Below are 17005 nucleotides of genomic sequence, written 5' to 3' on the forward strand. Positions count from 1 at the left end.
ACCAAGTCAAACTCAGCCTTTCTAAGAAACTGAAACCAGCAAGCACACTAATGAATCTAACTAAGGTCTCAGTATGTAAGTATGTAGCTATATTAACACAGTGCCCAAGTCAAACTCAGCCTTTCTAAGAAACTGAAACTAAAACACACTCATGAAACAAACTACAACCTAAATCGTTGAAGGTAGAAAGAAATAACAAAAATCGTATTGAAATCTTGCATTCCTATCCAAGTGAAGCGTCCTTTCTCCTACCTTAGTGATTTTGCTAAAGCGAGTGGCGTCAATGGGTCGGCTTTTGGTGGAGATGGGAACTGTGTTCCAGCCTTCGTCCTGGGGAGTTTGCCCTCGGCCCTGGTTGCCACGGCCCCCTCGACCTCCTCCGTCGTTCCTTCCTCCGTCATTTCTGCCTCCGTGGCCTCCTGACGGCTTAGAGATGAAGGCATGCTGCACCTTTATCTGCTCCAGTTGCTCCTCCAGCTCGGCATCTGTGTGGATTTGCTCCATCGTCTTTGAGCCCTGTTCGCCTCTCCTGGAGACCCACGAGCTCTGGAGGGGAGGAAGTAGAATATAGAGGTTGTCAGAATCAGAATACCTTAGGAAATCCAGTCCACTCTGAAGGGATCTACCGATAGATGTGATAAGGCCTGGCAGCCATTGATCACACACACAGAGAAGTGCAAGCTGGATTTAACACTTTGAAGAGTATGTATTTGACTGCTCAATGACATTCTGTATGATTTTTCTTTAAAATGAAAACATTCAACAAAAATACCTTAATCGTCCCACATAATCGTAAAAAAATATTAAAGATGTCGGGACATTGACGGGATTATTTGGGACATGATTTGCTCCCTCTGTGTGTATTGGATCATTAAATGGCAGTCAAAATGTTTACAAATATCAAAATGTTAGTGTGTTAGTGTGAATCACCGATTCCAACAACATTTTTTAAGAAACATTTGTTTTGCTTCTAATATGGGGAAATATTAGGAAAGAAGCAGAAAAGTTGATGTGGCTTTAGATCCAATTAGCCGCTTTCACACCAAGTACTTTGCTGTACTTAGTGCCGGCACTTAGTACCCCAGGGCACTAACTACCAATCGTGTTCACACCGGAGTACTTTTCCCTGAGGGAAGATTACGCAAATGAGTCGCTGACGTCACTTCGTCTTCTTCTGCTTTGGGTTTACTGGCAGGCCGCAAACAACTTCACGGCGTATACTGCCACCCGAAGTCCCCGGCCGGAAGTCCCCGGAGTTGGGGACTGGCTTCAGTAGAAGCTGCTGGGACTCCCAGCAGCAGCTACTGAAGCCTTCCGAGTAAATCACCAGGGGTTGAGGAGCTTGACGTTCGTCAACTATCAGCAGGAGGGCGGGGGAGCCTCGCTGCGGGGAAGCAGTGTGTGGACCTGTCAGCGCAACATACATGATGCCGAATTTATCAAACACATTTAAATAATTGGTTTAAACGGCATAATAATAAGGACGTTCGTCCGTTCTGTGATTCTCCAGAGCACACGTTATGATATTAGGGTCATGCAGAGTGAGATGAATGAGATCGCTGTCCCTTTAAGAGAGAGAGGTGTGTATGTTTCTGGAAGTGAAACGAGGAAGCAGAAAAACAGAGGTCTGTGATGTATTTTGTGAAACAGAAGAACAGCTAAATAAATGCAACGGCCTCATGCTGCCGTCTCATTGTAAGTTTGGCCAATGTGCTGACTGTGCAGCTGATGTTAGCTTGTTAAAACACTGAAAGAGGTTTTGTAACACTATGTGGGCGGTGGGCAGCATTCCTTCAGAGAAATAATCTTAAACTGGACTGGCTTCATAACACACACACACACACACACACACACACACACACACACACACACACACACACACACACACACACACACACACACACACACACACACACAAAAACGCCTGTGTTTGAATCACAATTGAGAATTCTCTCTTTAGAAACTACTTGTGTGTATTTATTTTTTAATATGTTGTATTATGTTTTTTTGAATTGAATGATCAAAATATTCTGGTCATATGCGTTTAACGGTTTGTCTTGTAGTTTGTTAAGTTCTTTGATCATTGTTTTTTATACTTAATAGTTTACTGGCTTGTATCTCCAATACCCAGAACTACTAATAAGAAATTAAATCATCCTTAAATTGACTTATGCTGCGTTCACACCGGACGCGATGCCACGCGATTACATGTAAAGTCAATGCAGGGACGCGGATAGACGCGAATTCGCTCCGACGGCGAGCATGAAGTGGTGGACGCGGCGCGAATCACGCGATTGAGAAGATTGAAGGGGGCCGCCTCAAACGCGAGAGTTAAATTTTTTCAACTCGAGCGTCAAATTCATATGGCCAATCAGAGGTGAGGATCTCAGCCTTCCGTCACTGACGTTCAACCAGAAAAGATCAGCCATTAGCTGTTACTGTAGCAGTTAGCACACAGAGATCACAGCTCCTCATATCTGTTCAGAAACTGGACAAAAGTTAAACAAGTGCAAACCACAGACTGTCTGTGTCATGGCGAATACAGTCGCTGGTTTATTTATGTCTGTAGGCCGTTGTAATGAGTATGGAATGAGCACAACGTTAGCTTAGCCTGGTCGACGCGATCTTCATTCAGAAAACACGCATTTTAAAAGGTTTTTCGCCTGCCGTCTGTCTGCAGACTTGTCAAAGCATTAATTCATGGTTTTTACTAACCGGTATCAGTATGTTGTTACTTCGACATCATTTAGAAACGTGTATTACAATTTAATCACCGTAAAATATGTTCATTTTGTTGTAGTTGAAGCTCCGGAGCCAGCGCGTCTTGTTTGAATGACACGAGTAAACACAGCTGGCAGCCGCTGTGAAACTCGAGCGTTTAGAGCGAATATTTGCATCGCGTCCGGTGTGAACGCAGCATTAGGAGCTGTCTTCCTACCTGTCAGCCTATAATAAAAACGACTCTTGTTGTGCTAGTGCAGGGGTGGCCAACCAGTCAGAGGTTAAGAGCCACATTTTTTCTATGTTACTGCAAAGAGCCACATCAAACACACAGGCACTGATACCGCTTGTTTCCGTTTTTTTGTTTTCTGGAGACAAGATTTCAACCACGTCACTGATGCATCTTTGTGGCATTGGGATATATATTTTTTAAATCCTCTGGAGCAGAGAGAGGAGCTGTGGATTATTGTTATTGATTAATGCATCAGTGTTTCTTAGGGTCAAAAACACTAAATTCACAACTTAAAATGAAAGCGTTTAGTTTATTTAATAAAAGAGCACATGTTCAATGTGAACAGTGACAGTAGTTATAGATTATTTGCAATTTGGTGCTATATATATTTAAAAAAAAAAATTATATATATTTTTTAAACACCTTGAATTTCAGGGGGGGGCGCGGGGCTCCGTTGGCGGGGCGCAGCGCCCCTCCAAAACAATGGTAGGGGAAACACTGGATAGTGTTTAATCAACGATAGGTTTCCCCCCCTCAAAGGTGATTGGTTCACTGCATCGCAGGTATTATTGTGATTGGCTCTTGGGCCACATCAAAATTAGATTTGCTGTCATCCTCTCATACTGACACCTGACACCACACATACACACCGGGAGCCGGGACGAAAGTAACACGGGACGAAAGTAACGGAACGATTTTATCCGAGCCCAAACAACTTTGACCGGCCAAATTACGTTAATACTTAACAGACCTACTAAATATCAGGTTTAACTGTCAGGAGTAGCTAGTGTTGTCACGATACCAACATTTTGGTTTCGATACCAAGTCAAGAATTGCGATTCCGATTATTTTTTTAAATGTAATTATTGTGCTTTATTTCACACCAGAACCATAACCATAACACAAACTTTTAAACAATGAGAACAATAAATTAAATAAATGACAAGATTTCCTATTAAATACAATTAATACATTTCTTACAGACAGGCCTCGTGGTGTCCGTAGGCTTGCCCTCACTGTCAGAGATATAGCTCAAATACTTCCAAATTTCGCTTCTGGCGTCTTTTTTGTCAACAAGCCGAGGCGCAGCGGCAGTTGCACTCCCACTTGCAGCCATGCTTCTCGTTTTCTCACATGCTCTGGCAGCTAGCGCGTGCACGAGAGAGGGGAGGGACTTAGAGCGTGCTTGAGAGGGGCGGGACTGCAGGCACGGCTGCAGTGCAGGGAGTGGAAGCAGAGCGCTGAACACACACGGCTCTTATTAAAACGGCGCTTTCTCACCGGAGTACTTTCCCCCGTCATTCTTAAAGTACCGATACTAATGAAACGGAGGAATCGTAACATTTTTAAGGGCAGGGTATCGCGGTACCTTTCAAGTATCGGTACACCGTGCAACACTAGTCAGGAGTCAGTGTCTCTCCCCCAAACTCACACATATACAATTCGATATGAACTGAAGAGCCGCATGAAACTAGGCAAAGAGCCGCATGCGGCTCGAGAGCCGCGGGTTGGCCACCCCTGTGCTAGTGTTTACCCGTCGAAGGTCCAGCACGTCCTGCAGCATGAAGCGGATCTTGAAGCTGGTCTTCTTGTCCTTTATGATTTTCTCCATCTGATTAAAGTACTGGTCCATACGAGGCTAAGGAACAAACACAGCAGTGTGGTGAGTACATCTTCCACAAAACAAATTAAAACATGATCCAACAGCATGCATATACTGTAGGCACGTGGTCTGTAGAGCTGACTCAAGCAAAACATTTAAAAAACGAATCAACACTTCCTTTTAATTGTTAAAAATGTTTTTACCCAATTGCAATTGTTTGTTTGAATGTTAACTTCTATAGGTTAAAGTAGAATGATGAATGATGACACTTCACATTTTGATGGTTTACACAGACTTTGGGATCGTTAAAACAATTCTTTGCAAAGGTGGGACATTTTCTTCATCTGGATTCTTGTATACCAGCAGTTTCCAAAACAAAACACGAAATTGCTCATTGAGGAATAGTTTAGTCTAAATGCACTTCGTACCTTGGCCTTCTCGAAGTCGAGGTCCTTTCCGATGGTGGACAGCAGTCTGCAGAGGCACTCCAGAGACTCTTCGTCGTGGTTCTTCAGCAGCTTCACGATGTTGTTGTGCATGATGACCTCTGTGAGCATTTTCAGCTTGAACAGCTCTCCAATGAACTTCATGTTGCCCATCGAGCGCCTGTGGGCGTTGTCTTTCTCGCACTGCAGCTGCTCAGTGAGACGCTGCTTCTCCTCCGGCTGCAGGAGGAACAAAGTCACGGGGAAATGGAAGAGATGTTGTTGTTTGAATAATCTGAGAATAATATAAATCTGGTCAAATGTGGGTTTCGAAACGGATAAATATATATGTTTTAAAGGTTACTGAAGAATGTGCAATAAAAAGATCAAATACAAAAATAATATTTATTTATATACAAGAAAAATGTGCAATAAAAATAAATGTAATAAAGATATTTATGAGGAAAATAGTAATATAGTAATAATCCTAAGTGATATGGGTAAGTAAGATGTCCAATAGAAAGGTAAACATGTGCACAGTGTAATACAATTTGCAAAATATGTAGTTTTTATGTGTATTACTAAGATATTTTCCAGAATTACAGTTTAAAAGGGTTTAAAAGTGCCAGTCTGTTAACTCATAATGGCTTCCCTCTGATTTATGTTCACCTTCAAATACTCCCCACCACACATACAAAATAAAACACCGAGATCACTTCTTTTGTGCATAAACAAAGACCCTAAATTGAGATTTTGTAGGCAGTACTGTACCACTGTGGCAGTATCCAGCTCTTTCTGCTTCCTCTCGAAGATCTCGTCGTCAACTTGGTCCTTTTCGAACTCCTTCTGGCATCGGTTTAGCAGCAGCTTGCGGAAGTTCACAGTGAATCCCGGCTTATCTGTGGTTTCAACTTTAAGCTGGAAAATAGAACAGCAAACACACACAATTAAAGATTATTACCAGTGGTGTAGTGGGGATTTTTTTACTGGGGGGACTGTTTTTGTAGTGTAGTCTTTTGTAGAAATTTTTAATTTATTCTTTACATAACCCCGGACCCCCCTAGAGGATGTGACGTCCACCCCCCAATTCAAACATGTTCATACAATAATGAATACATTTGAAGCCATTTTGACGTCCATCACCTATGTCAATACGTTTCTGTTTTTGTAGTGTAGTCTTTTGTAGAGATTTTTCATTTATTCTTTACATATAAAATCTCGCCTAGGGCAGCAAATTGGCTAGAACCGGCCCTGGTACTAGGCCTCAAGAGCCTTTCTTGTGCTGGCAGACACATAGAAAGAAATTGGCGGGGCGCACTCTAAAAAAATTCCACGCGCTCCGCACTCACATTATGTTGAGCCCACATGCCTTAGCACCGCTGCTATGACTCCATCCTAGGGGAAACACTGGGTGTATAAACAGTATTTTGTCCTTTTTTCAAGACTGAAAGTAGTTTTAATGAACAGATCTTTTGTTGTTTTCTTGCGGAAGTGGAAGCAAATTAATCTTCCACTTCTCAATTTATTTCCCGTAACTTTTCTTTCCATATTTTTATCAGTGGTTAGTTTCCAGAGGGGTCAGAAGCTCAAGATAAGCCAACTGCAAGGAAATGTGCCGGGACGTAGTCGTAGTAGTTATGTTACGCATATATAAGCTGACCAAATATATAAAAATATGTAAGTCAGAGTATCACGTCGAACTCCAAGATGAGAGTTTTTTTCTCTTTTGAAAGATTCTCCACTGTGCAATAAATGCAAATAAATAAATTAAAAAAGCTTATATTTATTTTCACGTTATTTGTCGTCAAAGCTACAGAGAGAGCCGACCCCGATGGTGTCAAACAGTGCACATCTGTAGAAAGACCCTTACAACAACAGTCCATAAAGGTAAGGTAGGTAGGAATGGAGAGACCAGCTCGAGTGCGCTAGAATTTGAAAATGCACAACCGAAAAAAAAAAGTTTACTCTAAGGTACTCGAAAGGAGGGTCAGGCCGATTGTCGAACCTCAGATTGAGGAGGAACAATGCGGATCGTGGAACGACGGATCAGCTTTTTACTCTCGCAAGGATCCTGGAGGGGGCCTGGGAGTACGCTTATCCGGTCAACATGTGTTTTGTAGACTTGGAGAAGGCGTATGACCGAGTTCCCAGGGAGTTACTGTGGGAGGTGCTGCGGGAGTATGGGGTGAGGGGGTCTCTACTCAGGGCCATCCAATCTCTGTACTCCCAAAGCGAGAGCTGTGTCCGGGTCCTCGGCAGTAAGTCGGACCCATTTCCGGTGAGGGTTGGCCTCCGCCAGGGCTGCGCTTTGTCACCAATCCTGTTTTGTAATATACATGGATCGGAGTTCGAGGCGTAGTCATGGGGGAGGGGGTCTGCAGTTCGGTAGACTAAGGATTGCACCACTGCTTTTTGCAGATGATGTGGTTCTAATGGCTTCATCGGTCTGCGACCTTCAGCACTCACTGGATCGGTTCGCAACCGAGTGTGAAGCGGCTGGGATGAGGATCAGCACCTCCAAATCTGAGGCCATGGTTCTCAGCAGGAAACCGATGGACTGTCCACTCCAAGTAGGGAATTAGTCCTTACCCCAAGTGAAGGAGTTCAAGTATCTCGGGGTCTTGTTCTCGAGTGAGGGAACAATGGAGCGTGAGATGGGCCGGAGAATCGGAGCAGCGGGAGCGGTACTGCAGTCGCTTTACCGCACCGTTGTGACGAAAAGGGAGCTGAGCCAGAAGGCAAAGCTCTCTGTCTACCGGGCCATTTTCGTTCCTACCCTAACCTATGGTCATGAAGGATGGGTCATGACCGAAAGAACGAGATTGCGGATACAAGCGGCCGAGATGGGTTTTCTCCGCAGGGTGGCTGGTGTCTCCCTTAGGGATAAGGTGAGAAGTTTGGTCATCAGGGAGGGACTCGGAGTTGAGCCGCTCCTCCTTCGCGTCGAAAGGAGCCAGTTGAGGTGGTTCGGGCACCTAGTTAGGATGCCACCTGGGCGCCTCCCTAGGGAGGTGTTCCAGGCACGTCCAGCTGGGAAGAGACCAAGGGGTAGACCTAGGACCAGGTGGAGGGATTATATCTCTTCGCTGGCCTGGGAGCGCCTTGGGATCCCCCAGTCAGAGCTGGTTGATGTCGCCAGGGAAAAGAAAGTTTGGGGCTCTCTGCTGGAACTGCTACCCCCGCGACCCGACCACGGATAAGCGGGAGAAGATGGATGGATGGATGGACAACCGAAAAAAATCTGCCTCTTCCTTCAGACTCCTTTCCTCTGGAAACACACACGAACGCACACATGACCAATGAGGGCACGAGATAAGTTTGTGCACAGATGGAAGGCTGACAGGCAGGTAGGCCATCCAGTTACTTTAGCCGGGCCGGCTCAGATGATTGGTCGTGCTTTTTACAGCGCCACGGCTTCCACAGATGACATTTTTTATGTATTTATTGTCAAAGCATTTAATATATTCATTGCTATCGGGATGTTAAGAACATTCCATGGAATATAACAACAAGTGTTTCTCAAGTGAATTACCTACCCCACCTTGAAGTTGTGCATACCATGAACGGGACAAATCAAAATGAAATGAAAACACCTTAATAACAATCATCGGCTTGGCACCACTTACCCCCATGAGGCAGCGGCACATGTTGCCGTAGACCACGGAGAAGTTAGGCTCGGCGATGGCCTTCTCGAAGGTCAGATCGATGACTCCTTTCAATCTCTCCTCCGTGTCGATGGTGAGATTGTTCACCATCTTCATGAGCTGCTGAAACTTCTGCGGGGTGAGTTTGTTGAGGATGCTGCGAACACTTTTAAACAGCTCCTGGGTCTTCCCGTGCTCCGAGTCGTCACTCTCACTCTCGACCTCCACGCGGGTTTTCTTCGTCGAAGGTTTACACGCCTTCTCCGCCTTGTTCAGCTGAATGTCATCGCTCAGAGACTGCATCTGCGCCGAGCGACGAGGACCCCCAACACCCATACCCATACCTGGAGGCTGAGAGGAGACGGAGATGTTTAATTCATTCATGGGCGACAAGGATTATAATTACTTTAAATGTTATTGAAATATGTAGAACACATTTATTTATGGTTTTGTAATTATCAACCGCACTGATAAATACATGTACAATAACTTACTTATTGACTCGTTTACATGTTGTACTGCCTTGACCGTATTGTTCCTGTATTTGTATGATAATGTCGTATTGTTTTGTAAGTGTACTGTTCAATTTGGCATAGGTCACTATAGTATAGGCTATATATTAAAAGTAGGGCCGGGACTTTAACGCGTTAATTAAGATTAATTAATTACACAAAAATTAACGCGTTAAAAAAATTAACGCATTTTAATCGCACTTATTTTTGCACCGCGGAACGTTTCTCACTGGATGAGTTTCAGGCGTACCGATTATACTGGAGCACCAACTAACGTTCATGACTTCAGACAACAACAAACCACAGTGAACAACAGTGGGAAATGTTGTTTTAAAAAACGGACGGATGGAAGCGTCGATAAGAGCACGGTTGTGTGCAAATTATGCAAAAAGGAATTCGCATATCACCGCAGCACATCAAGCCTCAAGTATCACTTCAATGCAAAACATATAGCAGCTAGCGTGGAAGCGTGGACGTTAGCCTCTTTTATCGCGTTCACACCAAAAAGAGCCGGTACTAAAATTAGTTCATGAGAACCTTTTTACCCCCACGAAAGTCCCTGCTAGAGAGCAGTGAGCTGCTAGAGAGCAGGGACTTTCGTGCGGCTCTCATTGTGAGAAAATAGCTATATTTCTGATTGACTGGGCGGATTGCAAACCACGCCCCGTAAAACTCCCAAAAAGTTTTGTGAAGCCGCCATTTTATTATCCTCGCATTAGCATTATTAGCATTAGCCCAGCGCAGAAACGCAGAGAGACTAACTTATGGCAACACAAAATAAAACATGGGAGCGGTGGAGATGAGGAGGTGTCGGCGTTCTGGCGATTTACTCGGAAGGCTGCTGGGACTCCCAGCAGCTTCTACTGAAGCCAGTCCCCAACTCCGGGGAATTCCGGCCGGGGACTTTGGGCGGCAGTATACGCCGTGAAGTGGTTTGCGGCCTGCCAGTAAACCCAAAGCAGAAGAAGAAGAAGTGACGTCAGCGGCTTCATTTGCCTAATCCTCCCCCAGGTTCAAAGAGTTCTCATGAACTAAGTTCTCATGAACCTTTGTGGGAAAAGTACTGCGGTGTGAATGCGCCTAATGGTATACTAAAATCCATGTGAAAAAAATTGCTTCTCACTGTTCTCAGGTCAAATATTTATATGTGATAAAAAAAATGCGATTAATTTCGATTAATTAATTACAAAGCCTCTAATTAATTAGATTAATTTTTTTAATCGAGTCCCGGCCCTAATTAAAAGTGTTAGCTTGTATTGTCAAAATGTTACTTCTACTGTCTGTTATGTGTGATTGCACCATCGGGAATGCTTGGAATTTCGCTGTGTAGTGACAATAAAGGAATCTAATCTAAATATGGAATAGTGCAATATTTAGTGCATGATATTTGATGAGGGCTAAGTATTGGGGCTGTCAATGATGACGTGTTCACTCTCGCGATACATCTAGAAACATTAAAACATTAACAAGTTCGAACTCAACTCCCTTCTGTATATCTAGCGGCAGATTTCTAATTCATTCAAGGGCGACAAAGATTACAATTACTTGAAATGTTATTTAAAGTGCATTACGGAATAGTGCAATATTCAAATTGCCGAGTGCACAATATTTGACGAAGGCTAAGTATTAGGGCTGTCAACCGTGACGCGTCAACTCTCCGCGTCGGGCCGAACCACGCCCCTTAGCCGTGATATAATGACCATATATCACGGCTTTTATAAAACGGTTACCAAGTATGGAAATATGAAAGAAAAATACACACTAATTTAAATAGTTTTTATTAGTAAATAATGATGTTCAAAATAAAATAGTCCCTCCGTTGCCTTCTGCACAAAACATAGAGTGAGGTGGTTGCTATGCAACAACACTAATAGCTAGCGAACATATTAGACAGAGAGCGTTGATCCATTATTTGGCTATTTATTTACATTAATGTGTCTGTAGCCGTTTATTGTGCAGCCACTGAAAACCTGTCCAGCATCAGTAGCATGGCTTACGAGGTCACTTGTATAGGTTGAGGTTGTTCTAGGCTGTTGCTTGGCGTGGCGAGAATATTGCTCCACTTTCTCCGGTCCCCGAGATTGGGCTTCCAGTAGCTCTGGAGAGAGCTTTCGCACCTGTGGCCACTAACGGTCATAATTTTTCTGCTTTGTTTCAAGACCCGCATCAGAAAGCTTTTGAATGGTGGTACTTCTCCAGTTGGTCTACCTGCTCTTCACGTAGCTCTGCATGTCGTCGTTTAGGTGCTTTTTGGAGATAGGCACTCCTCAATCCACTCCTCCAAAGTAAGGCCACCTTAAATGTTTCTATCTTAAGCTTTGTAAGTTTGTTTCATAACGGACGAAATGTAATAATATTTATAAAACAGACAAGTAAAATCAAGCAATCTGATTGGTCGATAGCGTTTTTGCGGACCTTTTGAGTACAGATTTGAAAACATCGCTGCTTGCTTTAAAAGTAGCACAGTTCATTATGTCAAACCTTGGAAAGTATCTAGATATCCCTGCCCTGATGCCAAAGTAACCGCACACTGAATGTTTTGCCGTCTGATGTCTATACCCAATATTAGCGGTGTGTGTGTCTGCCCAAGGACAAGTTAAGGTAAAACCTAATAGAGGTGTCATACATAATAACCTAATAAAAGTAAATGTAACAACTACTACAGTGCAACAAAACAGGAATATTAAATGTGGTCTCTTAAACATAAGATCTCTAGCATCTAAAGCAATATTGGTAAATGATTTAATATCAGATTATAATATTGATATATGCTGTCTCACTGAAACTTGGTTGAGACATGAAGAATATGTCAGCATAAATGAGGCCACTCCACCCAGCCATATCAATACTCATATTGCCCGAGGCACGGGCCGAGGAGGTGGAGTTGCAGCAATCTTTGACTCAAGTTTACTTATCAATACTAAACCAAAATTAAATTATACCTCCTTTGAAAGTCTTGTTTTTAGTCTTACGCATCCGACCTGGAAAACTTTGCAGCCAATCTTATTTGTTACAGTGTACCGTGCACCAAGTCCTTATTCAGAATTCTTATCTGAATTCTCTGAGTTTTTATCAACTTTGGTTCTTAAAACAGATAAAGTAATTATCGTAGGTGACTTTAATATTCATGTTGACGATGATAAAAATAGCCTTACTGTTGCATTTAACTCTATATTAGATTCTGTTGGTTTTTGTCAGAGTGTAAATAAACCAACCCACTGCTATAATCACACTCTCGACCTTGTTCTGACTTATGGTATTGAAATTGAGCAACTATTAGTCGAACCGCATAATCCTGCTTTATCCGACCATTTCTTAGTAACTTTTGAAGTACTGTTACGAGACTACAAAGCATTAGTCAAAAGCTCCTGCAGCAGAAACCTATCTGTTAGTGCTATAGCCAAATTTAAGGAAGAGATTCCACCAATACTTAACTCGATAGCATGTCTGCATGTAAGGGAGGAAACTTATACAAAATGTACACCACCCCAAATTGATCATGTTGTTGATAGTGCTACAGATGCGCTGCGAATAAAATTAGACTCTGTTGCTCCTTTGAAAAAGAAGAAAATAAAACAACATAGATTAGCTCCATGGCATAATGCCCAAACCCGCAAAATAAAGCAAAAGTCGAGACAACTTGAAAGGATATGGCGTTCCACTAAACTTGAAGAATCTCGTTTAATTTGGCATATTACTCTCAATGAATATAAGAAAGCACTGCGTAAAGCGAGAGCAGCCTACTACTCTTCATTAATAGATGAGAATAAGAATAATGCAAGATTTCTTTTCAGCACTGTAGCCAGGCTGACAGAGAGCCACAGCTCGATTGAGCCTTCTATTCCCATAGCACTCAGTAGTAATGATTTTATGTGCTTTTTTAATGATAAAATTGTTACACTTAGAAACAAAATTAATGACCTCTTGCCTTTGACCAGTATAGTGTTATCAACAGCTCCCGGAAACGTAAGTTCTAATATTACACTAGATAGTAAACTAGAATGCTTTTCAGCCATAAACCTTGAACAATTAAATTCAATGATTCTCTCTTCTAAACCATCAACGTGTATGTTAGACCCAATTCCAACTAAGCTGTTGAAGGAAGTTTTTCCATTAATTAGCACTTATTTATTAAATATTATGAATATGTCTTTATTATCAGGCTATGTTCCACAATCATTCAAAGTAGCAGTGATAAAACCGCTTCTTAAAAAGCACAACCTCGATCCAGAGGTTTTAGCCAATTATAGACCTATTTCCAATCTTCCGTTCCTCTCAAAAATTCTTGAGAAAGCGGTCGCAAAACAGCTGTGTGATTACTTAAAAAACAATGATTTATTTGAAGATTTTCAGTCTGGCTTTAGAACACATCATAGCACAGAGACAGCTCTGGTTAAAGTCACAAATGACATTCTAATAGCCTCTGACAAGGGACGTGTCTCTATTCTTGTTTTGCTCGATCTCAGTGCTGCATTTGATACTATCGACCATGATATCCTATTGCAAAGACTAGAGCACTTAGTTGGCTTACAGGGAACTGCTTTAGACTGGTTTAGGTCCTATCTATCTGAACGCTCTCAGTTTGTACGTGTCCATGATGAATCTTCCACGCAAACCAAAGTTAGCCATGGAGTGCCACAGGGCTCAGTGCTCGGACCTATTTTGTTCACATTATATATGCTTCCGTTAGGCAATATTATAAGGAATCATTCTGTACATTTTCATTGTTATGCGGATGATACTCAACTATATTTATCAATCAAGCCTGATGAAATTAATCATCTAAATAAAATTCAAGACTGCCTTAAGGACTTAAAAACGTGGATGACCTTAAACTTTTTGATGTTAAACACGACCAAAACTGAAGTTATTGTACTTGGCCCGAAGAATCTACGAAACAAATTATCTAAGGATATATTAACCATGGATGGCATTAATTTGGCCTCCAGTGAGACTGTAAGGAATCTTGGTGTTATATTTGATCAGGATTTATCCTTTAACGCCCACATAAAATCAATTTCAAGGACCGCCTACTTCCATCTACGTAACATTGCAAAAATCAGGCATATCTTGCCTCAAAACGATGCAGAGAAACTAGTCCATGCATTTGTTACTTCAAGGCTGGATTATTGTAACTCTTTATTATCAGGGTGTACCAAGAAGTCAGTCAAGTCGCTTCAGCTGATTCAAAATGCTGCAGCTCGTGTACTAACCAGAGTTAGGAAAAGGGACCACATTACTCCTGTTCTGGCTGCCTTACACTGGCTCCCTATAGAACACAGGATAGAATTTAAAATTCTTCTTCTCGCCTACAAAGCCCTTAATGGGCAGGCGCCATCTTACCTTAAAGAACTCATTATACCCTACTGTCCTACTAGGGCATTGCGTTCCAAGAATGCAGGGTTGTTGGTTGTTCCTAGAGTCTCTAAAAGTACAATGGGAGCCAGAGCCTTTTCTTATCAAGCTCCACATTTGTGGAATCAGCTTCCAGTTTGTGTTCGGGCGGCAGACACCCTATCCGTTTTTAAGAGTGCGCTTAAGACCTTCCTTTTTGATAAAGCTTATAGTTAGGGCTGATTAGATTCAGCCCCTAGTTTTGCTGATATAGGCTTAGTTTGTCGGGGGACATCTTACTTCTTCCTTCTCTCTGTCTATACCTGTGTACTCTCATGTTCCGATTAACCCAGCTTCCCCAAATGTCTTTCTTTTTGGTGTCTGTATACGCCGGGATCCGGAGTCATGGATGATCCTGCGCTCCTCTGTCCTGGATCTTGAGTCGTGGCTGTGGTCCTGGATCATAGGTCCTGGATGGATATCCTAGTGGATTCATCTTCCTATTATACACACATGCATTTCCAAACATTTGGACTACCTATGTTGCAAATGTATTATCTTTTCAATTTACACACGGCATCTATTGCACGTCTGTCCGTCCTGGGAGAGGGATCCCTCCTCTGTTGCTCTCCCTGAGGTTTCTCCCATTTTTCCCTTTAAACTGTGGGTTTTCTTCGGAAGTTTTTCCTTGTACGATGTGAGGGTCTAAGGACAGAGGGTGTCGTATTGTCATACTGATATTTTGTACAAACTGTAAAGTCCACTGAGACAAATGTAACATTTGTGATATTGGGCTATATAAATAAACATTGATTGATTGATTGATTGATATGTCTGGACCGCTGCGTAAAAAGGAAGGTTTCTGCCCCGTTACTTCTCCGCTGCTTTCTTGTGCCAGTTTGCTTTTCAGCCCAACTGTATACAGTTTTTCTCAGACGCGGAGGGATACTGACTTGTTGTGAAAAGTAACTACAATTCTACCCGTGGTATACGCTGATTATATCACGGCTAAGAACCAATCAGATTGCGTGATTTGACGTGTCCGTTTTATAACTAGAAATATTAACTAATATAAAAATAATTCACGCAAGATAATCACATTAACAAGAACGCAACTCCAGAGATATGGAAAGTGCACCCAAATGACCCCATACATTTTTTTGTTGCTAAACCTCTAAAAAAAGATAAAACGTCACTTGTTTTGCATCAATCTTGATACAGGGTACTTATTATATGTTATACTTTGGATTCCTAAAGCTTTTAGTCTACCCCATCATTCAAGGGTGGTTTTCACTATAAGTAATGTTTTTTTTCCGGACGGACACAATAATTTACATTTTTTTATTATGTTCAATCTGAATTTACTTTAAAATAAAAACATTCTATATTGATTCTGACTTTTCTACATCCAACTCACAGGTTTATCATTGCTTTGAGAGAAAAGATTATTAATTTAAGCCTTTTAGAAGATATGGTCATTTGTTCTGGGAATGTCATTTTCGAGCCTGAGGCCTGAAAAACAGGCTCAGGGCTGAACAGGTTCAGAAAACTTACAGGTCCTCTCCTTTCTTCTCTTCCTCCTCCTCCTTCCCTTCCATCTCTTCCATCTCTTCCTTCTCTTCCTCCACCACCTCCTCCTCCCATGTTAGGTCTGCCGAGGTTAGCGAAGGAAGGCGTGAAGTCGGGGCCAGAGATCATTTCTTTCATACGACTGGGGTCCAGTTGGCGCAGAGGGGCCTTGTTTGCCTGAAAAAAGAAGTAAAAACCGATTGAGATTTTCTCCAGGATCTTAATGTAACGATATCCTGCTTTATATTGTGTCTAAAGCCCTTCCATAGTGTTTTATTGTCAGAGTAGGGTCATCAAGGCATCTTTGTCCATGCTTTATTGGTATATTGTCAGACTTCATGCCAATAATTCAGGAATAATGGTTTCATAAACCCCTGATTTCTCTCACCGGTTCGCTATGTGTGACGGAGCGGATCACAGAGTAACTGACTCCGCCACTGACAGCCGGCGGCACACAACAAACATTTCCCGCTCTCTTCCGTTCGTCAATAAATAAGATTCAATCATCACTAAACGTCCCTTTCTCCCCTCTCCCTTTCTGTAGCGCGACCATGAGTGCACGCTTGTGATTCATACTTTAACTATAGTACACGATACTTACGTGACGGGCGGTTTCCCCAGCAAAGGGGAATGTGGAAAAGACAGAGGCGCATCACTTCCGTGGTTTAGGATGTCGTGAACCCAGTGGCGGTTCTAGAACATTTTAAATGGGGGGGCAAAGGGGGGGCAAGAGGTCATGCCAGGGTGGCATGGGAGGGCGGACACTACGTGGTATTTTATACTGTATATAACCTATTTATTGTTAATTCATGCCCTAACACAAGTGTTCTTAATGCACAAGAGAAACAAGGTGTTCAGACAAACAATCGGGTGCCCTTTGAGTCCCCCAAGCTTACCTCAACCATTTTAAATGAAAGGAAACTACAAAATGTATTTTAAAGCAATGAATTAATGGAACAGGTTTT

At 42.4% G+C, this 17005-nt stretch overlaps 1 protein-coding gene across 3 annotated transcripts in view; it reads right to left on the bottom strand.

The window, feature by feature from the left end:
• LOC117550997 (eukaryotic translation initiation factor 4 gamma 1-like) overlaps nt 1–17005 on the bottom strand; it is a 60521-nt gene that overhangs the window by 26559 nt on the left and 16957 nt on the right. For all 3 annotated transcript variants that reach the window (XM_034223648.1, XM_034223647.1, XM_034223649.1), the window contains exons 3-7: nt 8608–8976; nt 5753–5899; nt 4985–5221; nt 4488–4592; nt 253–546 (exon numbers count right to left, since the gene is read on the bottom strand). In XM_034223648.1, the coding sequence (XP_034079539.1) occupies nt 253–546; nt 4488–4592; nt 4985–5221; nt 5753–5899; nt 8608–8976 (1152 nt within the window). The remainder of the gene's footprint in view (nt 1–252; nt 547–4487; nt 4593–4984; nt 5222–5752; nt 5900–8607; nt 8977–17005) is intronic.

Source organism: Gymnodraco acuticeps, unplaced genomic scaffold (genome assembly GCF_902827175.1).
Source record: "Gymnodraco acuticeps unplaced genomic scaffold, fGymAcu1.1, whole genome shotgun sequence".
NCBI lineage: Eukaryota > Metazoa > Chordata > Actinopteri > Perciformes > Bathydraconidae > Gymnodraco > Gymnodraco acuticeps.